We start from the raw sequence: 23,748 nt of genomic DNA on the forward strand, positions 1-23,748 counted from the left end.
GGCAACCTGAGGGTACCCGAGGGCGAGAGGCAGCGCGAGCCCGCAAGGAAAGGCTTTAGAATAAAGTGGTAATCGAACAGAGGGATTTGCACGGGGCGATAGACGCTGTGGAGCGAAGGTCAGACCCCAGACGTCACATCCCTGGTGTTTCTGCGAGATATGGGTAAGAGGAAGGACGGGCACGGAGACAGCAAGGCCGATTGTGGTTGCGTAGTCAAACGGCGACGAGCAGCGGAAGCCGCAGCTGCTTTGAGGCGTGCTTGAGAATTGAGGATTCGAGAAGATACGCGACACTAAGATGTCGTCATCAGACTGGTGCGACCCTTCTAACACATTAATAACCTTAAGCTTTGCACTCAACTACCTCAGTATTGTGGGCGTTTACTTGGCCCTGCTGTTGGTATGGGGAGTCTACAGAGAATTTCACAACAAATGTCTTTTTTTGAGGAGGGAGGGGAGGAAAACGAGTGCAAACTACACGGGATACAGAGACTGCGTTATGGGGAGCTTGCTCAAGTACGCATATCCCGTTTTAATACTCCTTTCTCAGGCGTTTCTGTCCATCATTATTTGGAACGTAATATGCTCGTCGCCGGTTAGCGTCCAGCCCTACTGGGACGAGAGAGCCAAAACGTACATTGTCTTCTACTGTACGGGGCTGACCATGTGTCTGTTGATGCACTTCTCGCAGCCGTTCGTCTCTACGTTCTTCCTGGTTCACGAGTCTTTAGACAAGTGCAAGTACGTCAGATCGAGAGGCGTCTCTGGAGGCGTCCGCTCCCTGGTTGCTTGTCTTAGCGCGAGACTCGCTGGTACTCGCGAAAACGAGCACGAGGACGCAGAAAGGGGAGGCAGCGGCCCCGGCCTCGGACTCGACTTCGCCCCAAACAGGGTCCCCTTGCCCCTATTGAGGGTGTCCGAATGCGACGGGAGCTTCAGATACGTTTGCCACAACCATGTTACGTACACATACTCGGACTCCGCGTCGGACTTTGTAGCTCACGACCAAAACTGCATGTTCGAGGACCTCCTGAGCAACCTCGGCGCCGACTCCGCCTGCAACGGTCTGTCCGCGAGCAGGGTGAGAGAGCTGCTCTTAAAAATCGGCAGGAACGACATCGAGCTGCAGGTGCCCAGTACATTCAGCGTGTTCTCGAGGGAAATGCTCCACCCATTCAGCATCCTCAGACTCGGGTCTTTGTATCAGGGGATCTTCCTCAGATTCTACATTTGGTCCGCGCTATGGCTCGCCGTTGTGCTGTTCACCACCACAAGGACACTTAGACTTATAATAGACAACCAAAAGAGCATAAAAGAGGCGCTTAAAAACTACATTGGAAGACCTGTTACCGTTAAAAGAGACGGACTTACCGTGAGCGTTCCCTCCCACGAGCTCGTTCCCGGGGACCTCATTTTCCTCCCTGATGGATTCACGGCTCCCTGCGACGTTTACGTCGTCTCCGGATGTGCTTTGGTGAACGAATCGTTCATTACCGGTGAATCGAGTCCCGTTATCAAGACGCAGATCCACGTGGAGCCGGAGAAGTCCTTCCCGACCCACGCCAGACGCTCCTCCTTGGCCTGGAGCCGCGAGCGCGACAAGAGGACCTGTTCCACCTTTGACTCCGCTCGCGATCCGTCCCCTGACGTCCTGGAGGCGGAGTCCGGAGAGCTTTTTTCCCAGGATCGAACCCGGGAGCCCGCCCAAAAGCTTATATACATGGGCACCGTAATTATCAATTCCGTGTCGCCAAACGACTCTGTCCCGTCCGCCATGGGAGTCGTTTACAGAACGGGAATACACTCCTCCCACGGCCAGCTTCTTCACAGAACAATTAACACCTACTCGAACATGAACTCGTACTCCATATCCAACATCAAGCACGTAAGAAACATCCACACCTTATGGACTATCATGTTCTTCCTGGGGACCGCGATCATACTTTACCAGAGCTTCACCTTGGGCTGGACCACGGGCTCCTTCTTTTTCGCAGTGGGGACCTTCATCCAGGTCCTCCCCCTGTGGGCCCCGACGTGTGTGCAGCTCTCACTGAACAAGAGCGCGGCGAGACTGGAGACCAGGCACTCGCTGAAGACTTCGTTTCCGATGGACATCCCTGTTGCCGGGAAGCTCAAGGTCCTGTGCTTGGACAAAACGGGGACCTTGACCTCCAACAGGATGGTCTTCGTTGGCGTCGTTGACGCAAGCAGCGCAGCTGGCTTCGCCAGGAAGGCCGCCCGCCCCGACGGCCTCGAGGAGACTGGCGAGGACCCCGACGGCGCGCCCTCCGCCACCCGTCTGTACCCGAGATGCCCTTCGTCCCTGAGCGACGCGCTCGCCGCGGCGGAGTGCGGGGTCCGCGACTCCGACAAACTAAATCTCCAGATACAAAACGAAAACAACTGCGAGACCTCGACGATCTCCATAGACGAGGAGGACCCGCTCATTGACAGGAGGGTAATGGAGGCGTTTAACCGGTTCGGGTCACCGAGGCACCTGCTGGGTCTTCCGCCGATACTCGAGACCGACGCTCTAAGCGGAGACGACATCACCTACATCGCGCTCTGTTGTTGCAACAGCCTGATTCCAACCTCCTCCCAAAACGGAGAACTGCTACTGGGGAACGATATAGACAAGGCGGTATTCTCGAGTACGCGCGCAGAGATCAAAATACAAAACGAGAAGAGGTACATTTCGCCGGAAGGGAGGCGCCTCTCCCACACTGACAACGAGTTCCCGCTGCAGGTTTTAAGGGTAAACGAGTTTGACTGGAGTCGCCAGTGCATGTCCGTCGTGGTCCACCACAGGACACTGGACAAGTACTTTGTGTTCTGCAAGGGGGCTCTCGAATCTCTGTTAGAGATCTCCGGGAAGCCGAGCTGGTTCCCCCAGGAGGGCGGCCGGGCCGCTCCGAGGGCCGCCGAGCTCGGCAAGGAGAACTCTGCGGAGGTCTGCAACGGGTGTGAGGCCGACGACAGGTGGCTCCTTGACAAGGATCTGGTTGACGCGAAGGAGGTCCTGAGCAGCAGCACGGAGATGGATCTGAAGAGCGCAGTTGAAATGAAGATGGCGCAAGACGCGCGAGCCACCAGGTACAGCGAGTTCCTGGACACCAACAACGTCGTCAATGGATACAGCAAACTTGGGTACTACGTAATGGGGATGTCATACAAGGAAATAAACGACCCGGTACTGCTTGACGCGCTTTTGAATAAGCCAAGATCAAACGTCTCGAGGCGGACGCTAGAGTCGGACCTAACGACTTTGAGCTACCTGCTGTTTTACAACGACATCAGACCCTCGACCAGGGAGTTCATAAGCGGCGTCAGGCTGTCCGGAATAAAGCCCGTTATAGTCACTGGAGACTCGCCCTACACGGCCCTGTCTGTGGCTCAGAAGTCCGGAATCGTCAACGCCGGCTCTAAGACCGCGGTCGGCGACGTGGTTCGGCTTGGAAAGTCGGGCAGACGCGCGCTCGTTTGGCACGACTGCTTCCTCGGGCCGACCAAGCCGATTTCGAGCGACAAGATCTACGGCTCGGGCGAGTACGACTCGCTCGTCGTCACCTCCAGGGCCTTTTTGCACCTTCTGAGCGACGAGTGCAGCAGCGGCGGCCGCCGGCAGGGAGAGGCCAGGGGCAGGGACGACTCCAACGGGAGCGAGCTCCTTTTGCGCTCCTCCGGCTCGGGGCCGCTGCAGTCCTCCTCCTCCCCGCTGGACCTCGTGTTCGACAGAATAAAGGTGTTCGCCAGGCTGAATCCGGAGCACAAGAGACTCGTCGTGCACGAATACAGGAAGAGGAAGATGGTGACCGGGATGGTCGGAGACGGCGTGAACGACCTGCCCGCGTTTAGGGCGGCCGACATGAGCGTCTCCGTCCACGAGAAAACGACGGTCTGTTCGGAGAGCGTCTGTGGCGGCGGCCGCCAGCACTCCTCCTCGCCCATGACGCTTGCGTTCTCCTCGTTCTCCGTTGAGGCGGACAGCATGCTGAAGGTGATTGATCTGGTCAGAGAGGGCAGGGCCTCGACGGTGACGACCCTGTCCCTCTTCATGTTCCTGACCTTCCAGGGCGTGTTTTACTCGCTGTACAAGAACATCCTGTTCACCGTGGCCCAGGCCAACCTGCCCGTGATGACCTACGCGTTCATCGACATCGCTCTGGTGTTTCCCTCTATCTGGCTGATGATACTCTGCAGGCCAAAGAAATACGCGAGGCCCGCCAGACCGACCAACAATCTGCTCGGCCCCAACGTCGTTGTCTCCTTTCTGGCTCTGCTCAGCACGAGTCTGTTCTTCTACTCCATCGTCGTGACGCGGCTTCTCAACTCGAGCTGGGTCACTCCCTCCTACGAGCACAACAAGGACATCCCCGTCGAAAGGTGGTTCCAGCGCCAGGACAACTACGAGGCCTCCACCACCTTCATCTGGATGGGATTGCAACTGTCCTCCATCTCGCTGATTTTGTCTTTCGGCGGACATTTCAGGGAGAGAGTGACCAGAAACAAGTTCCTGATCGCGTGGGTGTGTCTCTGCCACGCCTTCCTGCTGTTCCTGTGCGTGTCTGGTCCGAGCGCGCTGACCTGCCTATTCAGAGTGAACTGCACCGACTCCGCGGACAGGCATCTGGAGATCAGTCTCTTCAGACTCAACATACTCACCGTCACCGGTGGGAGGTTCCGGGGGCCCGGCCCCCACAACCTGTTCCCCACTAACTGGAAGATCGAGTTCGTGTTCTGGAACTACTCCTCCATCTCACTCATGTCCGTGATCTATTGGTGGATCACTTCCAAGGCCCGTCCCAAGGTCCTCTCCAGGACCGACTGGGCGCCGCGCGTCCCCCGGTAGGCAAGTAGAAAGAACCCATCGCCGGCGTGCACCGGCTTCCCTGAAAAACATGTATTAACTCCTAAGTGCTAGTACACATGCGAACTGTCTGTGCCGCGTCTCTCCTCCCCGGGCCACTGCGGGGCGAGCTCCACACCGAACCTCCCTATGAAACCGACTATGGAGGCCGGGCTCCACGCGGAGTCCTCGGCCTCCCGGTCCTGCGCGCCCTTCTCCAGGAAGTAGATTACGCCCTCGTTTACGCAGAAGAGATGCTTCAGTTTGGTGCTCGCGATCCTGAAGTGCTCGCTGCGGCCGGACGCGCGGGCGCCACTCTCAAGGGAGTACACGCGCTTCCCGTAGGGCGCGCCCTTCCTGTCGCTCGGCCGCAGCGCCAACCCGGTCTCGCTCGAAACCCACTCTAGCAGTCCCAGGACAAACGAATCCTCCCAGGTGGGGGCGGAGGCGCTGGAATTGGCACCGAGATGGTCTCCGCTCCCGGCGCCGCAGTCCCTCTCCAGCTCGGCATAATCTATCCATCTGTTTGTGTCCGTCTCGCCGTCGCGAGAGAGACTTGAATAGTAATGAATGTGAAAATCAATCATGATGAGTCCCCTCGCGAAGAACGCCTTCGTTCTGGACGAAACCATAACTCGCCTTGAGAACACGTTCCTCCAGTACTCGTACCAACTCAATATGTCCTTAAGTCGCGAATTGGCGCGGAGATCGCCTGGGACTCCGCCGACGTCCCCGGGCTCGTCGGCCGCGCGCCCTGCCTCGAGGCTCCCGGCGCCGCTTGCGTGCTCGCCTCTGGGAGGATGGCCGTCGTTGCGTGTGGTCCCAAGGTACTCGTTCCTCACGCCACTCAACTTGTCGCCCAAGCAGCGCAGCCACTTGGGGCCTATCACCTCGACGAACAACTGAGACACCAGGAACTTGTCGAGCAGGTCCTCTTTAAACCACTCGTCCAGGTGGTCGATGCTGGACAGGTCCTGCAGTTCATGGTCCTGTCTCACCGTTAGGCAGTCCTCCAGATAAGCACTCAACTTTGGGTAGACCATGGATAAAATCAAGTACATAAACTCGTTCGTCTCATCGGCGGTTCCCGCGTGCTCGGAGTTGAGATGAATGCGGTCGTCCGCGTCAGAGCCGCCTAAAGCCACCATGTTCGACTCCAATACGGGCCTCCATATGCTCAGCAGCGTGATCGGCCAAGTTTCTGGCGGCTCCCATGCGTCCAAGGCCTTTTCTATGCGCCTGGACATTAATCTGGCTATAAAATAGCCGGAACCGTGCTTGTGATAGTACGGTAGCCAGGAGAACAGCCACTTGTGTTTGGAGACGTTCAGGTCTTCGGCACCCGTCTCCCCGGCTTGCAACTGGAGCTGTTGAGACTGTCGCCTCCATATCACCTCCTCCAACAGCCTTGTTCTTACGTATTCCCCGGGAACAATGCCGTCCCAAACCTGCAGTAGGTAGAGTCCGAACTCGCTTTCTCCGACCGGGTCCCAGAAACACGTGTAGTAGTTTTCCAGCGACCTGCCAACCACCGCAACGGCCAGCCGTTCGTAACAGTGCCTGGAATCGTAGTCCTCCTCCTCGCGCGGCCCATTGTTCTCAAACAACACGAACAGCCTCTTTATGGACACCCACACACTTATTCCGTACTCGGGATCCTTCCTTAAGCTCCAATTCTTTGCGTACAACTCGCGCAGAACGTCCTCCAGTGCGCTCTTTATGATCTTGCCGTAGGGCAAATACGACTTGGCGGCGTCCGCTGAGGAGTTGGAATCAGATCCCAGAAACGCACTCCTGGCTCCCTCAATTAATTCCTCCACTGCTCTGCCAACGACACCTATTTTGTCATATTCCCCATCGTTTGAACTCCCCGCTGAAACCTCTCCATCGGCAGCTTCCGCAAACAAACTCGTGAGCTCCTCGCCTTCCGAAATCATTTCTATTTTGCTGCTAAAGTCGACGAAGCACCTACTAAGCTTCCTCGTCAACGCGCTCAAGTCCAAGAGTATCCTCCTCCTTCTTTCCAAATCCCGCATTTCCCCTTCCATGGTCTCCGCTTCTGCCTCATCCTCTCTTAAGGAAGCCTCCAACTCGCCCTTCCTTGCGCTCAGTTCGTCCCTGAACGAGAGTAGCAACTCGAGCGTTTCGTCCAAATAACCCTCGCGGACATCCGGTTTCGTGTTGAGGTCCAGGCCAGTCCTCCCTTCGCCCAGCTCGCTGTCCGCCCCGTCACCATTCGAATCTACGGGGGAACCGACGTCCCTTTTATGCTTCTTTTCCGACCTTGCTCCAATGCTGCTCTGACAGCCTCTCACGTCTATCGGCTCCGATATACCCGTACCGTCCGCTCCCAATCCTCCTCCCTTAAAGCCCATCTTCCTTATTATCTCAAACCCCTTCCCATACTTAGTGTGAAACTCCCCGTGGGAACTGACTTTATCCTCCATTTCAAAATCCGCTCTGTGTCAAGACCACCTGCAACGTTGCCGTACACCTGCCAACCTCATCACCGTCCTCGCTTCTCTATGTAGTGTGGTCGGCGGCAACCGTCCCGTACCGAAGTCAACTCCTAAGGCAAAGGGCCGAGCAACAACAAACTGCAGACCTGGTCACACTTTCAGAACTCCTCGCGCGAAGGCACCCCGGGCCTATACGGGAAGGGCCGAACAGCGGTGCCTAGACTATTCAGTTGCTCAGAATCTACTCAAGAAGGAAAACAATCAAACCAAACTCAATCCAAGAAAAGCAAAGGAAAACTCAAGTAAAATCCGTCGAACACTGAGGCAATGGGCGGAATTTCTTCCTTCCACCAACAAGCGTTCCATCCACGCCTCCTCGCAAACCACGACCGCAGCAGGAAAATAGCCACTACTCTACTGCAACCAAGACACAAAACTGCAAAACAACCAGTGTGTCTCGTAAAAATCACTGCAGAGGCGTGTCCTCCTCATCTAAACTACACGCATGTCCAGGCCCTCCCAGTTCTCTTTGGGTTTGCGCAATAATGTAGATAACTGCCTTCGAGGCGGGAAATGTCTGGCGCCGTCTCGGGTAGAGACGTATATAGCTAAAAGTATAAGCCTGATAGCAGAAGAAATACGAGGCAAAAAAGCAGCGACTAGCAGTGGTGGACAGCGTTGCATAAATAAACATAAATAGTACTTGTACTTAAGGGTACGACGAGGAGAGCCGCCAAAACTGGAATAGAAGGAAAGTGCTTGCCTAGTTGGCGTCTAAGTAAGTGTAAGCGTTGATCTGAGCAGTGACTTTAAATTTGATTTCTTGGTTGATTGAGAGGTCTCAAAAATGAAGCTGAACATCGCAAATCCTACTACGGGACTACAAAAATGCATTGAAGTCGATGATGAGAAGTTGCTTCTGCCATTCTTTGAAAGAAGAATTGGTGCTGAACTTGACTGTAGCTTTCTGGGGGACGAATTCAAGGGATATATAATGAAGATAACGGGTGGAAATGACAAACAAGGTTTTCCAATGATGCAGGGCGTTTTAACCAGCAATCGCGTCCGACTTCTCTTTAGGAAGGGGATGAAGTGCTACAGACCACGCCGTACTGGAGAACTCAAGAGGAAGTCGGTGCGTGGTTGCATCGTTAGCCACGATTTGTCGGTATTGAGTTTGGTTATCGTTGAGAGGGGAGAACAGGACATCCCGGGACTTACTGACGGCGAGAAGCCGAGGCGTCTTGGTCCGAAAAGGGCGTCCAAGATCCGCAAGCTCTTCAACCTTGGCCCGTCCGAGGACGTTAGAAAACACGTTATTAGAAGGAAAATTGAAGGCAAGAACAATACCAAGGCACCTAAGATTCAACGTCTTGTTACAAAAGAACGCCTACAGAGGAAAGAGAAGTATAGACGTATTTTGAGAGAGCGTTCTGTTGCCTCAGCAAACGCCAAGAAGGAATATCAGCAGTTACTCGAGTCTCTCAGAAACAAAAACGAAAGCAGCAAGTGAGGGAGTTGAGTGGTGACCGAGGTGGTACGGTATGTCCAATAAGCACCGGCTATTCAACGCCACCAATTGAAAGTTAGCTTTCTTACTATTGCCTATAAAACCTTTGTTCTTCTTCTAATAAGTATTTTTTGAAAACAGAGCGGTTTCTCATCTTTTCTTTGTTTTTCTCCATCCAGGCTTCTGCAGTCCTGTTGGGAAGCTGCGGAACGCAGGCTGCTCTTTTTGGAGGCAGAACAGCTGCAACGCGGATCCCTGCGCACAGTAGCTTTCGCTAGGAACTGGAGACGGACTGGGCGGTGGTCAGAGGCACGTGTTGGCTGACAGTCCCACAGAAATGCACAATTAGCCCAAGGAGCTGACGATTCACACGTTTTTTTCAGCAAGCAAGCTTCGGTTTGCACGGCTGAGGCATTCACAAACCATGGCGGAATAACGAGTAAAATATGACACGGCCTTTGCCGCAATTCGGCGGCAAAATTTTACATGCATTTAAATTAGAGCTAAGTTTAATAACAAGCAAAGGATGAATAGAAGGGAAGCATAGAAAGGGTCGAGAGAAGCTTTGACAGGATGAACCGCTTGATTCCAAGGACGTTTGGACTTTTTGCCCTGCTTTTCCTGCAGCTGTTAGACTACAATGGAGGCGAAGAGGGCAAGAACGGGAATTTATATGCAAAAAAATTGAATGTGAAGCAAAAGAACGAGTTTAGCAACTACTTCAACCCACTGAGAGTTAGAACCGGCCTCTTGCAATTTTCGGGACAGAGTTTGTCTCCAGAACTGCACCAGAAGGCATATACAACATCAAAGGGAATAAATGCCTTGTTGATCACGGACAATAGTATGTTGGAGTCCGCGTTTTCATTTGGAATAGGATGTGGATATTACCAAGACCCCGAGAGTATTCCAGGTTTGGCACATTTAATGGAGCACGTGACATTTTTGGGTAGCGAGGACAATCCAGATCCAATAGGATGGGACGAATTTTTGCTCGAAAAAGGCGGAGTTTCAAATGCATACACTACGGCAGATTCAACCGTATTTTATATTCTTACAATTCCAAGGGAATTAGAGAACGTGATGTCCTACTTCGCGAAGATGCTTGTAAAACCTATCATAGATGAAAACAGTTCAGTGTCGGAGATAGATGCGGTTAATCAGGAGCACGAGAAGAATATCCCGAATAAAATAAGGGTGATGATTGAGCTTGCGCTTCACTTATCTCCAAAGGAGTGTCCTGCTAGAAAGTTTGGTACGGGCAGCAAAGAAACCCTTTATGATTACCCTATTAAAAACAACATTGACCTTAGGAATGCCTTGGTAAACTACCATAAGAAATGCTATACCAGTGGGAACATATCACTGGTGGTTATGGGTCCCCAGTCAGAGGCAGAGTTGAAAAAGATCGTGGATCACGTAGATTCTTTATTCCCGTCTGACACTCAGGCGGAAAAGGATCTTTTGGCCGACAAAAAAAGAAATTACAAATTCACTAATATCCACGGCAATCTGTCTCCAATGGCCAGTGGCCAGGAGGACGCACTTGAGAAAATTCAAATTGGGACAGGTTATCCCAATCAAAAAGCTAATTCTGACATTGATTCATCAGGAGGAGTTGGCAATTTAAAGGTCGAAAAGAAGAGCAGTAAGGATAGGGAAAACGAAGACGGTGCCGGTGACGGTTTTTTTATGGTTAATTTAATCAAACTCCCGAAGGGTGATTCGTCACCTCCTTTAATTATTGTGTATTGGGATTCCTTAGAAGACTCTTTGGACATAATGAGAAACAACGCTGAATGGCAAATGCTTAAGCTGATACAATATTATTTCGAGGACCAAGGTCCAAACTCAATATTTAACAGACTACAGAAAGACAAATTAGCCTCAACTTTGGAGTATTTTGACAATACAAGCTCAAAGTATTCCATTTACGGACTTCTACTTACAGCCACAGATGACTCAGACGAGACGACAAAGCATATTGTGGATATTGTCTCAAATTACATTAATAATCTAATTGGGCAAGTTTCAAATAGTGAGGATGATAAGTGGATAAGTAATTTTTACAGGAATTACTCAAGTATGGCTAACATTGATTATCTATATGATGAAAATAGAAACATAGCAGCAACTGTCTCTCAGGCTGCTGAGAATATGTTATTCTTTCCAGATCAACCTGAAATTGCCTTGTCAGCATACATTAAGCCTTACAATATAACGCAAGCTGAGAAACTCAGTTCCTCGCAGATTAACTCTCTAAAGGCGTTTGTTGACTCTCTTAGACCAGAAAAAATGAAGGTGATAAAGCTAACTGACGTTGATATTGACGAACCCGGGAGTGGGTACTACTTTGAGCCATACAAAGTTAACTACTCTGTATCCAAAATCAAAATAATGAACGGAACCAGTATTTTTGATAAAGTTAAGGAAACCAATAAAGCAAAGAATGGCAAAGAGGAGTTTTCTAGTATTTCAGAACTGTTAACTTGTGTCCCACAAAATTTGGAAATTGTTAAAGTAGAAAACGATAGGTGTCCCACATATAAAGAGAACGGAAAAGAAGTGTCTGGAAAGGAGTTAAAGGATTTGGTTGTTCCATGTCCATTAGTCATAGAGGATGGACTAAATATATTTTGGAAGGGGCCAATTCACAAAACACCAACAATAAGTATAACCTTCGTTCAGCGACTTAAAAACGAGGATATCAAAAACAATACAAGAAGAGCTTTACTGGCGAAAATACATGCTATTATTCAAAACGTACGCATCACCTTCTCTCTTTCATCACAAATATCGTGTGGTTTGGAAACGAATATCATATTTAACAGAGGAAGATTTGTATTTAATATTCAGTCCTACAGTTCCAATTTTGCGGATATAATAAATGAAATAAAAAACTCAGTTGTTAGTGAGAAAAACCCACCCACTGAGTCGGAGTTTGAAAATGCGTTAAAGCGTCTTAAATTGGATGTGTTGAATCTGAGTGAGGCAATGGCATATGATATTGCATCCGATATAGCTTACAGTGTATATTTGTCGAATTATTATTCGCAAATTGAACTAAGAGATGCTCTCCTTAGCTCTGAGATTAAATATGAGGAGTATCTTGAAGGAGTTAAAGGTGGATTTCTAAGTTTGGGGTACATAGACTCAATAGTGATTGGCAATATTACGCCGGATGATGCGATCAAATATGTTAGAATGCTTGAAAGCTCATTTGTGCTCAAGTCAATACCATATTCAGAAACGGCTCAAGATGGTGTCGTTGAACTTCAAAAAGACGTTCACATCACCATTAAGAATCCAATTTCGGACGACATGAACAATGCAGTAGTAGCTCACTTTGTCACACCGCCAGTCGATTTAATAGACTCGTCGATATATTACTCAATAGGAGAAATGACCAACTCCCAGTTTTACGATATATTAAGGACAGAATGGCAGGATGGGTACGTTGCATTCGTTTCTATGGACTATAGAACGCCTTCCATGTCTTTAATAGCAGGAGTGCAAACTGTCGAGAAAGACCCAAGCACGCTAACGTGTCACTTATTCTCTGCTTTTGAGCTTATTTTCAAAGATTTCAAAGAAGATCTAGTCAAATCCTCAAAGGCAGAGTTTGAGAACAAAATTAGGTGGTTCGGTCTTTCTCAGTTCTCGACTCATGCTTTGGATACATTTTCAAATTATGTTGGTTACATGTCAAAGTTGATAGTAAGTCATGAATTGTGTTTTGAGAAAAATAGACTTATTGAAGACGCAACTCAAATGTTCATTTCCGACCCGTCTATTTATATAGACAAGTTTAAAAGTCTTATTGATAAGTCATCAAATTCAAGTAGACGTATTGTCCTCGTCGAACTTATAGGCAATAACGAAGACAAACATGAAGGCGAGACCGAGACCAAGCTAAACAGAATACTAAACGTCATAGAACCACCTTCAAACCAAGAGTGTGTGGATTTAGTTAAAAATAGACTGTCCAATTTTATGGAAATTAAACTTCTCGAGAGTGGAGATAAGAACCTAAGAGGCACAAAAAACGCATTTTCCAGAGATGGAACCAATAGAAAATACGTTACTTATGACCAAGACAAACAGTGCACTGTTCACGAAGAGAACGCTGTTATTGCCAGTGGGAAAGACTCGAAACAAGTCAGGTCTTTACTGAGCGTTTTCGGGAAAAACGTCTCGTTTGGCAGAAACAAAAACGGTGAGAGATTACTTGACATTGCCAACAGAAACAAGGGTATTAAGAAGAGAATGTGCAATCACAACAAAATGTAGACTACTAATGGGTTGTCAAGAAAATTGAATTAACGAGCTCTCGGATCCTCTCGTTTGCGATTTGAATAAACAAAGGGAGAAAACAGACGCAAATGTGTAAAGAACCAGGTGAATAACGCTACTGTTTGTGAACGCGAACACGGAAGCGGTCCTGTTTGAGTCTCCGTGTTCTGAAATACATAAAATACATTGTTAGTTAAGTTAAACATAATTTTCAATTCTATCCACTGTGTGACCTCTCTGTCCCCTCTCCATCCAAGATAATTATACCCATTTCTCGAATAATCAGCGAATACGGCAACTAAACTCGCCTCCACACTCCCTAACTCGAATGATGCCGTTAAGTATCATTTCTAGATCCACCAGAATTACGCTGTGCGTTAATGTTATTGTTTTCGGTTTCCCGCCAAATTCTTTATATTCGGTACTTAATTGTAAGAGGTAGTAAAAAATTCATAACGAGGAGGGGGATGGAAACGTGTTTAAAACGGAAAGAAATGACCTGGTTTTGTTGAAATTAGGGATATGATACACGATTAATGTTGTTCACGGAGAACTGAGATTGAATAGTTTCTTTAGAGGTTGGGAGCGGAATAAGCAGGAAGAACTAAAACAAGGAGAGGTACATGGTATATGTATGAATGCACGCAGAGTACGCACGAACAGAGAGGTGAATCCATATAAATAATGGAATGTGAGCAGAAATGTGGGAGTTTTGGTTCTTCGCATTTTTGTTATTTGCTTACATCGGAGGCAAAAAAAAAAGCGAGCTACATAGGTTACTCATTAAACCCATGTAGAAGGTTGAGACAACACAATGGTGAGATAAAGAACGGTGCGAAAAAAACAAAGTCAGGCACGCCATGGGAAATAGGTGTGTGTGTGGGTGGATTCCCGGATCGCATTTCGGCCTTGAGGTTTGAATGGGCATGGCAACATCCTAACATATGTAGAGCAACAAGAGATTATATGATTCCGTGGAAGATTGTGAAAAAAAAGGCGAAGTCTGATGATAAGGTCAGTACTAAGACCATATTGAATAAAAGACAATGGAGCATTCAACAAAGAATATGGATCTTGGTTTGTATTGTGACATTGACTCCTTGGAAAGAAATGAATTTAAACGTATATGTTTTGAGCAATAATATTGAGAACATCATCGTGGAGTATATTAGTAAATTGGGTAAAATACAAAACGATTATAAAATAACAAACATTACAGTAAACTCACTACTAATGTTCACATACAACGGATCAGACTGTAACTACGAGCATGGGACTAAATTTTTAAAATGCGACTACAACACATTTAAGGACATTCAGAACTCTAGTTTCAACAGAAGTCATGAAACTGCGTCCTACATTCAAGACAATTCAGCTTATTTTAGTTTGGAAGAGGAGCGTAATATTGGGAATACATGTACAATTTGTCAACAAAAAATAGAAAACAACAGGAAGTATATTATGTTTCCCTGTTGTGACGGCATGAATATTCACGTTTCTTGTATACAACCTTGGGGTGAATATTACAAAGCAAATAGCGAAAATAGTCTGTTAGATGTTTCCGCTCCTTTGATTCCAGAAAAGGTTTCCTGTCCGTGTTGTTTCCAAACTTACATGTGGTCGGAAGTAAAGTCAAGACATATTATGGGATTAGAGTCCAGGAATGAGAGGGAGGTTGAGAACAGGGACATTGAAGATTCAGTTGTTAGTGACTCATTGATGAACAGCAAAGAGCTAACAGACTCGAATATATTTGACAAAAGAAACGCAAATATGGGCCTTAAGGTTGAAATGGATGGGAAAAATTCATTGATTGACGACGTTTACCTCCAATGTAGTGGAATTGGGGATGCAGATAAGAGTGGGAACATGGGTCATAATCACCTAAACATTACAGATCTAAGTTGTGACAAATTCTCATCGCACTCGGAGAACGAAGAGGACATTAATGAAATGTCACAAAGATGTGAATTTATTGACTTAACAGTTGATTCTGAATAATTTCAATTGGAATCTTTAACCTGACTCTAATAACTAGCATTTTCATTTTTTTCACTATATTGACGTAACTTTACGTACAACAGTACCGAGTATAGTTGAGAGTTTAGTTTATAACACAGGGGTTGGCATTGTCATCGTGAAAGTGACAGTATCTTATGCTCTCAATGCTTAAAATCGATTCTTTGCTTTGTGTATCGTCGCTGGCGTAGTCTTTGTTTACAAAGTTAGAAGACGAAAATATGGAAAAATTGTCCTCGAAAAAGTCAACTTTGGGATTGTCATCCACGGCCTGTGAATGATAAACTTTGCTTTTTATTTTACCAATAATTAATTCCCTTAAATCTTGCAGTTTTTCAAGTTTTGGAACGCCTATTCTCTTTTCAATAATTTTGAATGTTGAAGAAATTCCCCTAATCAAGGCAGAACCTATTGAACCTTCTTCTAGATTTAAATTATTGTTTTCTGAAGCCGGTTTTGTTTTGATATCAAGACTGTCATTAGGTTTTTCTCTATTTTCATCTTCAAATGAGATGCTTTCTATGGAACTGCAGTCACTACCTTTGCTCGTTACGACTCTACTGGTGGAGTCTACGTAGTTTTCACGTAGTAAGTTGGCGTTTAGTCTATCCGGCGATAACCCTTGTGTATCGTCAAGTGAAAAGTCCAGGTTTTTACCTGAATCATCCAAGTCGTAGTAACTATTCGTATCGCACTCATGATCCATGGCACTGTGAAAATCTGTGTTTTGAGTGAAGTCATCCTCCACCTCTCCACTTCCCTGTGTTTCGACTAAGCTCACAACAATTCTAGTCCCCTTTTCAACATTCTTCTCATTGTTTATTGTTTCACTAACGACTCCATTTTGATAACTCATTTTGGTCACTTATAAGGAGTTAACTCTAGAGCGAAGCGAAAAGTAACAAATTCACATTCAGACCCTTGCTTTGCTGCCAAACTTAAAAATCCATTGCACTGACCTTTAAAGTGTGCTATTCACAAACAAAATTTACTGATCAATGCATATCAGCGAGATTCAACGTCTTTAATAAACGGAAAAATAACAATAACGAAAAAAAAAGTCTTCAAGAAACCACTTGGATTGCTGTTAACTTAAACATTATTCACTATCCCATCTCTTCTCCTGGTTATCATTGACGTTTATCTGGTGTACATGTAACTAGGCGGTAAATTAATTAGCATTTCAAGTGCATATTTTTTCATATGAAATATGTAATTGAATTTTAGCATTAAGCACGAAATGCAGATAAAAAATTCGCACACTCGGAGAAACCGTATTGGAACAGAACGGAATTTTAGGGTTAAACACAAATTCTAAGTCACTTGCGTTTATTTTGAAAAAAAAACCGTTTTTTGGCTTGTAATTGCTAAAGAAGCGTGATCTCTGGTGGACACTCACCGGCTTCAGCGTTAAAAGTAATGGAGTCGCCAACAGTTTGACTGACGTTTTGAGTTTGTTTGTTTCCTTTTCATAACAGTTCTCGCCTAAAGTTTAGATTGGCAATCTGTATTAATTGCTCGAGGAGTTGAAATATGCCTTGATTAATACCCCTTTGAGTGGCGCCAATATAGGAAGTGACAGGTAAAGGGCGATAATATTCAATAGGAGATCAGGAACAAGTGTTTTGTTTATTCGTTTTCTGAAATAGGAAATGGAGGAATACAGGATAATACTAGGTTCTAGTTCTGAAATAAGGAAGAAAACATTGTCTAGAGCGAACATCCATGTTTCAGAGACGATTTCGTCGGACTTTGACGAAAGAAGCATTTTGGAAAATGATCCTCTGGTGTTAGTGAAAAAGCTTTCTGATTCAAAATTAGAATCAGTAATTGGGAAATTGAATTTCAAGAAAAGAGTTGACAAAGTAATTGTGATTTCTGCAGATTCAGTTGCATACAAGGACGGGGAAATTAGAAACAAGCCTAAAGATTATGAAGAAAAAAGGAGGTTCCTCAAATCATATAGCAATAGTTACGTGGATTGTATAACTGGCATATCCGTATACAACTTCTTTACAGACGCCTGGCTAAGCGACGTTTCAACCTCCAGAGTCCACTATAAAGAGATACCTGAGGAAATAATTGATTATATATCTACCAATTCAAAAATAATTGGACATTCATGTGGAGGATTCGCTATTGATTGTCCCTTTCTGGAGAAATACGTTGACAAAATTGAAGGATGTAACGATAGCATTTTAGGGATCTCCGGTCTTAAAACTCGAATGCTTATAGACATGTCGATAAAGCAAAAAAAGATTAATAACTGACGTAAGCAACTTAAACAATTTAGCCCTGTTTATGCGTTCGGTTTCTTGAGAAAAGCTAATTAAGAATACTTATCGTCAATATTTTGGTTTGCTTCCTGCAGCAGCCACGTGATCTACAATGTTTTAGTAAACGGCAAACACGGATTTCGGTTAAATTGGTTGTTACTCTGGGTTTCGCAGACAAGTTTTATCCATAGACTATACAAACTCACCTGATGTTTTCTTTTCTGGTTGATTGAAGATCTCCAGTTATTTTTTGAAATTGCTTTCTTGACACTCGTTTCTCTTTCCTTGTCGACACTTTCATTCAATATGTCCTTTGCGTTCAGAACTCTAACACCCTCACTTAAGGAGATATCATAAAACTCTTTAAGGTATTTGTTCTTTTTTGAGTTTGAGGTCCTTTTCCTGGAGATATTGCAGTTTTTACCTGTAGTTAAACCTGCGTTTTGTTCACTTTGGGATGGAAATTTTTCATTGGCACCTTCCTCTTCAGTAGATTTTCTTGTTAGTGAACCAGAAGAGCTCAAAATAGCAGCCGGATCTGACAAAGAGGCAGAAGCCTCCTCGTCTTCAGATGAGTATCCCTGAAGTAAATTATTCATCGAAATGTAGATAGTTGCATAGGGTGTGAAATAATGGCGCCGCATGAGTAGGTTTTTACAAGCCTGCAAATTTTCTACTCCTGTCTTTTACATGTACATATTATGTACAAAGACGGTGCAAGCAATTGACAAAAATCAAGTCTCAAACCGCCTCACTGAATTGTAAATGTTGACAAGTAACTCAAATAAGCATTTAAAAAAGAGTTTTCTACATAAATAATAAAAAAGCAAAGCAAGACTAATTTTAACCGCATTTCCCTCCTCCGCATCCACCGGATGCAACATAAGATTCACCTGACCTCTTGGTGATTTCGAGGTATGCAAATGACTCCGCGTCAGTTGGGTGGATTCCAATCATATTGTCAAAGTCGGACTTTGTGGCTCCGAGTTTTATCGCAAGAGAGAATCCTTGAGTAATTTCGCCAGCATTTGGTCCAACAAAGTGGAATCCGACAACTTTGTTTCCAAGACTCTTAATAACAACGAGTTTTGAGAGACAGTTAGGAGGCAGGGAGAAGTCCATTTCATTTTCTCTGAGATGTTCTGGTTTCTCCCTATGAGAAGCAGCGACCTCCAAAGTAGTGAATTCAGAAAGAAACTCTTCAACGTCGTCTTCACCGTATCTGGCAATGGCGGCTTCAGAAGAGAGTCCAACATGTCCATATTCAATTGGAGTGAATACGGTAGTGGGGATGTAATCGTAGTCAATGTACTCGTTTGATTCTGCGTAAAGTCTTCTTGCAAGAAGAACGCCGGCTCTAATGGCAACAGGAGTAAGTTCAGGTCTTCCTTCAACAATGTCACCAATTGCAAATATGCTTGGAACAGAAGTGACGTCTTTTGGAGCTATTATTTTGCCAAGTTCATTTGTGTCAACACCAATACTGTCCAGATTAAGATTTTTAACATCGGGATATCTTCCAGTTGCGTACATAACCGTATCGTATTCTTCATTTGTACCATCACTAAAAGTGACTTTAAGCGAATTGTTCACCTTCTCTATATTGATTGGAATGACTCCTGCTTTGAATTTAGTTCCGATTGATTTCATGTAGTCAACAACCTTTTCTGAGCAAAGTCTGTCGAAACCTCTCAAAGCAATTGATCTCATAGACACAGTAGTATCGAAATTTAATTCGGTTAAAAAACCAGCGGTTTCCAGTCCAATATAAGAGGCTCCAACAACAAGTGTTTTTCCAGGGGCTTTCTGGAGATAAAAAATATCATCTGAAGTAATTGAATACTGCAGTGCTCCGGGAACACTCTCTGGAATTAATGGACGCCCACCAGTTGCCAGCAATATGTGTCTACCAGTGATCACCGTTTGGCTCCCCTTGTTGTTGTAGGAAACAGAATGAGCATCCTCCAGTTTAGCCAAGGAATTAATGTATTCAACACCATTTACCCTCAAACCTGTGCGATAGCTAAAGTTTAACATTCTAACGTGGTTTCTTATTGTTTCTGTTAGCTTCTCCCAATCAAAATCTGAAGATGTCTTCATTCCAAAACTACCGGAGTCATTGTGTATGATATTGGCAATGTTACCAGAGTAATGCATTAACTTCTTTGGAACACATCCGACATTCACACATGTTCCACCCAATCCCCATTTCGTTCCCTGAGTTGAAGGCTTTACGTAGTCAAACAAAACGACCTTTTTCCCAAGCTTTGAGGCTTCTTTTGCAGCGGCCAAACCTCCTGAACCACCTCCAATAACTATTAGATCATATTCAAATGTGAGTCCCGTCATGTATACTTGAACAAAGTTTAATACTAGTAGTATAAAAAATACCCTTTCCAAATTTTTGCCTTTGGTTTTCCCGCCCATATGTTTTTATCACAAACGAATAGGATATACATATGCCGGAGAAAAGTCTCAGGTTTAGTTATATTGAACAAAAAAGTCAGTTTTATTTACGATTGTCAGGTTGAAAGATGCTCAGATGTGAAGACAACAAACTTCTAGGAACCAGTGCGCCCTCTTAAAGCAATTAAACTCCAAGAGCGAGCTTCGAACGAAAGTAGTTGTGACTTTCCTGAGGTATTGTTGTTTTATGTTTTCAAAGAAGTTTTCCTGTTTTAAAGTACTTATCTGAGCTGTATTATTTCGCTATGTTGATTGCATCTGAGTGAAACAATATTATAGATTCCTTGATATTTTCCTGAATTGTATAAATTAATAATTCTGAAACAGAATCTTCTCGTGTTTCGAGAAGTATCCACGTTAATTCACACAAATTTTAACATAAGGAAACCGCGACAGTATGTGTTTCAAGTCGACTCACTCTTTTCCACTTAAAATTGCTTCATGTAATCCTTGTTTTCCTTGTAACTCCAAAAATAGAATTAATGCGTTTTAGCGCCACATTTCCCTTTTAAATAATTATAGAAGATAGTTGTGACAGAGGGCACACAATAATAAGGGTTTTTAATTGATTTATTTAGTTTAATTTAATAGAAAGAAAGAGGAGCGTGTCGTTGACAAGAGTGAAGGAGGTTCCGGAGCATGTGTAAATGTTCTATTCTCTCTACATAAATAACAAGAATGGAAGTTTAATATACCAAAAGGTAGGTGTTTGCAGACGATGAGTAGAAGCGAATCTACGGTAAAATTTGACATTAATAAACTTTGTTTCCCTTGGTATGTCTTATTTAGGACTTTTCCGACATCAAGTTGTCCGCTAACGACAGAATCAGACTTGCATCCACTTTTCATGGACTCTGTACAATTGCGAGGCAAATATCGCCAGTGAAAACAAAGAAATCAAATGAAATAATTCAAAGTCCCAGAGGTATTAACTCCATAGTTACCGACTACTTTAGAATGGAGTGTTTTGAAACTCTAACAGGTAATTTTCTTTGAGAATTTCTCTTTAGGAAAAAGCTTAAAATTATCAATTTTACTTCAGGGTTGAGGTTTTTTTTAGTCGCAAGCAATGAAGCACACGGATTGGAGGATTTACTCCATAAAGTTTATCGGAAATACACAGACTACGTTCTAAAGAACCCTTTTCACGACCTTGATATGCCAATTAGGTGTTTGCTTTTCGACAAAGAGGTAGAAAAAATATTCTCAATTTAACGAAGGATTTACAAAGCATAAGTGGACAAACCAGGAAGTTTCTTATATTGTAAAATCAGCTATACTATCTACTATGTTCTCCCTCTTTCAAACGGAGAGTTTGCGGTATACGATAGTGACATGTATGCTAGTTTCTAGAACGCGAATATGACGATCTCAAAGTTAACTGCAATGGGACTAACCTCAGCAGAGACAAAGCTGCATTTATATGGTTGAAATAACAATAACTTAATGGAAACGGCCGGATTTTATTCTTAAACACTGCTAAAAATGGCCTTGCGTTTACCCGGTATATGCATCAGGGAGATGACTACGGTAAGTGTCAGGGTTGGAATGCTATCTGCAAAAGAAAGAAGCGGCAAGTACAAATGTTGCCTTTTTAAATTTAAAATCTGGTTTCAGAAAAGAACATTTTAATGTAATTTTTTTCTGGTATTAAGGTTTGAATTTGTCTCGATTCCGCGCCGATTAATTTATTTTTATTTTGCCGGTTTTCCCTTGCCTGTCGCATGCAGATACCGGCATTGATAATCGGTCAAAAATAAAGGGAAAAAAGGTTGGGAATAACACAAAAAGGCAGAGTTTTTGTGTCGTTTTTTTGTTTTCATTCTAGCTTCTTTTAATCAGAGGGAGTGTGAATAGAAAAAATGAGGTACTCTGAGGGTGAATATAGCGTGGTACTGGGAACTTGTGAGAAAAAGATAATTTCAGATGATTTAATGGAAGTAGGAGCTTTGAAAAATAAAGAAAAGCAAACAAGAGTAGTGCCTATAGGTAACAGCAAGAATTCGTTTGAGGATATTGAGGTAAACACAAATTTTGAAAAGGAGGCAAAGTGTCTGAGTGTATTTAGAGATGAGAAAACGGGGGACAGAAGCTTAAATTCAGAGGATACAGTTAAGAGTGACGATAGCAACGTACACCTAATTCAAAACGATGCTGAAAGCAATCATACACAATTTCGCAGCCACAAGCACATTAAAAATGACAATAACAATAAAAACAATAATAGTAATATAAAGAATTGCAAGTCGACATCTACAACAGCCTCATCATTGTCTAACTCGTCGCTGCCTCATCCTCACAACAAATGGAGCATACCATCGAGATATCAAGTAAGACATTTAATAGGGACGGGTTCATATGGTCACGTTTGTGAGGCGTATGACAGCAAGGAGAACCGTTTGGTAGCAATTAAGAAAATACACAGAGTGTTTGAGGACTTGGTAGATTGTAAAAGAATACTGAGAGAGATAGCAATATTGAACAGGTTAAACCATGATCATATAGTTAAGATCTTGGAAATTTGTGTTCCGGAGGATAAAGAACACTTTGATGAGATATATCTTGTATTGGAGATTGCGGACAGTGATTTCAAGAAGCTGTTTAGAACGCCTGTGTATCTTACAGAACTTCACATAAAAACTTTGTTGTACAATCTATTGGTTGGATTGAAGTACATTCACTCTGCAGGTATATATCACAGAGACCTTAAGCCTGCCAACTGCTTGGTTAACCAGGATTGCGGCGTTAAAATATGTGATTTTGGTTTGGCTAGAACCGTCAAGCCGATAGTTGAGAGTAATCTAAACAAGAAAAAGAGTGTCAAGATGGCCACAAGAGAGAGCGATGATTACGGTCAAGAGAGGGAGAGATTTTTGAAAAGACAATTAACTGGACACGTTGTGACAAGGTGGTACAGAGCACCTGAATTAATATTATTGCAGGAGAACTACACAGAGGCAATAGACATGTGGAGCGTTGGCTGTATATTTGCTGAGCTTTTAAATATGTTAAAGGAGAACGTCGCCTATTATAGTGATAGAAGTCCATTGTTTCCGGGAAGCAGTTGTTTTCCGCTTTCTCCAGATAACAAGCAAAATGGCGAGGATTATAGATTTAAAATCAGGGGAAACAGAGATCAACTGAATATGATATTCAACGTACTAGGGTCTCCACAGGAGGAGGACATAGAAATGCTGGAAAAAGAAGACGCTAAAAGGTATATAAGAATATTTAACAGGCGTTCTGGAATTGATTTACAAACAAGATTTCCTGGTGCATCAAACCTGGCGATAGATCTTCTTAAGAAAATGTTGGTTTTTAATCCATATAGAAGAATCACTGTTGACGAGGCATTGAGCCATCCTTTGTTTAAGAATATAAGAAATGAAAAACTTGAAGTTATTTCAGATGAAAAAGTGACACTACCATTTGACGATTGGGGTTCTATGTCTGAAAAGGAACTAAGGTACTGTTTCCTTAAAGAAATTCAGCGTTATTACTCAGACTTGGTTATTCCAGATTCGATAAAAATGGGATTGGAATGATTTTAATTTATAGTACTTTGGAGTATTGTTAAGAGATACACTACAATTTTTCTTTGGTCTTGCAGTTTGAGCCGATCAGTTGAGGAAAACCGAAAACGGCCTGGACTGCTGCTACAAAAAGATTAATGCTAAATTAACATTTTGGACAGAATTTTTCTCGCTTAGATTTTCTGAGTGTGCTCGCTCCATTTAAGATTTTTAAACTCATCAAAGTGTTTCTGCCTCTGTATCGTTTGTATGTCTACTGTCTCTGTGTTTTCTCTAACTCTTTTGTTTTCCGCTCTATTTTGCAACACCCGTTTGTTCGCCTACCCTTCTAATAAGTGTGGGTTCT

At 44.4% G+C, this 23,748-nt stretch overlaps 11 protein-coding genes across 11 annotated transcripts; 7 read left to right on the plus strand and 4 right to left on the minus strand.

Moving 5' to 3' along the window:
- Positions 1–298: 298 nt before the first annotated feature.
- On the plus strand, positions 299–4,005 carry FG386_002409 (uncharacterized protein; the record flags this gene model as incomplete). The annotated part of the gene is made up of 6 exons (XM_067341771.1): positions 299–741; positions 799–1,545; positions 1,792–1,885; positions 2,045–2,688; positions 2,755–3,895; positions 3,988–4,005. The coding sequence occupies 6 exons, from the start codon at positions 299–301 to the stop codon at positions 4,003–4,005; spliced, it is 3,087 nt and encodes a 1,028-aa protein (XP_067198471.1).
- A 135-nt stretch (positions 4,006–4,140) lies between these two features.
- Positions 4,141–7,293, minus strand: FG386_002410 (tuftelin-interacting protein; the record flags this gene model as incomplete). The annotated part of the gene is made up of 4 exons (XM_067341772.1): positions 4,141–4,194; positions 4,238–4,555; positions 4,613–4,712; positions 5,228–7,293. The coding sequence occupies 4 exons, from the start codon at positions 7,291–7,293 to the stop codon at positions 4,141–4,143; spliced, it is 2,538 nt and encodes an 845-aa protein (XP_067198472.1).
- Positions 7,294–8,152: 859 nt separating this feature from the next.
- Positions 8,153–8,818, plus strand: FG386_002411 (40S ribosomal protein S6; the record flags this gene model as incomplete). Its single annotated transcript, XM_067341773.1, has 1 exon — positions 8,153–8,818. The coding sequence occupies one exon, from the start codon at positions 8,153–8,155 to the stop codon at positions 8,816–8,818; it is 666 nt and encodes a 221-aa protein (XP_067198473.1).
- Positions 8,819–9,388: 570 nt separating this feature from the next.
- Positions 9,389–13,105, plus strand: FG386_002412 (secreted insulinase-like peptidase; the record flags this gene model as incomplete). Its single annotated transcript, XM_067341774.1, has 1 exon — positions 9,389–13,105. The coding sequence occupies one exon, from the start codon at positions 9,389–9,391 to the stop codon at positions 13,103–13,105; it is 3,717 nt and encodes a 1,238-aa protein (XP_067198474.1).
- A 687-nt stretch (positions 13,106–13,792) lies between these two features.
- Positions 13,793–15,109, plus strand: FG386_002413 (uncharacterized protein; the record flags this gene model as incomplete). The annotated part of the gene is made up of 1 exon (XM_067341775.1): positions 13,793–15,109. One exon carries the CDS (start codon positions 13,793–13,795, stop codon positions 15,107–15,109), a length of 1,317 nt encoding a protein of 438 aa, XP_067198475.1.
- Positions 15,110–15,387: 278 nt separating this feature from the next.
- Positions 15,388–15,983, minus strand: FG386_002414 (uncharacterized protein; the record flags this gene model as incomplete). The annotated part of the gene is made up of 2 exons (XM_067341776.1): positions 15,388–15,398; positions 15,431–15,983. The coding sequence occupies 2 exons, from the start codon at positions 15,981–15,983 to the stop codon at positions 15,388–15,390; spliced, it is 564 nt and encodes a 187-aa protein (XP_067198476.1).
- Positions 15,984–16,779: 796 nt separating this feature from the next.
- FG386_002415 (Maf protein like) lies at positions 16,780–17,397 on the plus strand (the record flags this gene model as incomplete). Its single annotated transcript, XM_067341777.1, has 1 exon — positions 16,780–17,397. The coding sequence occupies one exon, from the start codon at positions 16,780–16,782 to the stop codon at positions 17,395–17,397; it is 618 nt and encodes a 205-aa protein (XP_067198477.1).
- A 162-nt stretch (positions 17,398–17,559) lies between these two features.
- FG386_002416 (uncharacterized protein) lies at positions 17,560–18,002 on the minus strand (the record flags this gene model as incomplete). The annotated part of the gene is made up of 2 exons (XM_067341778.1): positions 17,560–17,564; positions 17,606–18,002. 2 exons carry the CDS (start codon positions 18,000–18,002, stop codon positions 17,560–17,562), a joined length of 402 nt encoding a protein of 133 aa, XP_067198478.1.
- Positions 18,003–18,246: 244 nt separating this feature from the next.
- FG386_002417 (thioredoxin reductase 1) lies at positions 18,247–19,830 on the minus strand (the record flags this gene model as incomplete). Its single annotated transcript, XM_067341779.1, has 1 exon — positions 18,247–19,830. One exon carries the CDS (start codon positions 19,828–19,830, stop codon positions 18,247–18,249), a length of 1,584 nt encoding a protein of 527 aa, XP_067198479.1.
- Positions 19,831–20,516: 686 nt separating this feature from the next.
- On the plus strand, positions 20,517–21,084 carry FG386_002419 (uncharacterized protein; the record flags this gene model as incomplete). The annotated part of the gene is made up of 3 exons (XM_067341781.1): positions 20,517–20,570; positions 20,659–20,851; positions 20,912–21,084. The coding sequence occupies 3 exons, from the start codon at positions 20,517–20,519 to the stop codon at positions 21,082–21,084; spliced, it is 420 nt and encodes a 139-aa protein (XP_067198481.1).
- Positions 21,085–21,731: 647 nt separating this feature from the next.
- FG386_002420 (mitogen-activated protein kinase 2) lies at positions 21,732–23,414 on the plus strand (the record flags this gene model as incomplete). Its single annotated transcript, XM_067341782.1, has 1 exon — positions 21,732–23,414. The coding sequence occupies one exon, from the start codon at positions 21,732–21,734 to the stop codon at positions 23,412–23,414; it is 1,683 nt and encodes a 560-aa protein (XP_067198482.1).
- Between the last annotated feature and the right edge of the window lie 334 nt (positions 23,415–23,748).

The sequence above is a fragment of the Cryptosporidium ryanae genome (assembly GCF_009792415.1).
Source record: "Cryptosporidium ryanae isolate 45019 chromosome Unknown contig_42, whole genome shotgun sequence".
NCBI classification, from domain to species: domain Eukaryota; phylum Apicomplexa; class Conoidasida; order Eucoccidiorida; family Cryptosporidiidae; genus Cryptosporidium; species Cryptosporidium ryanae.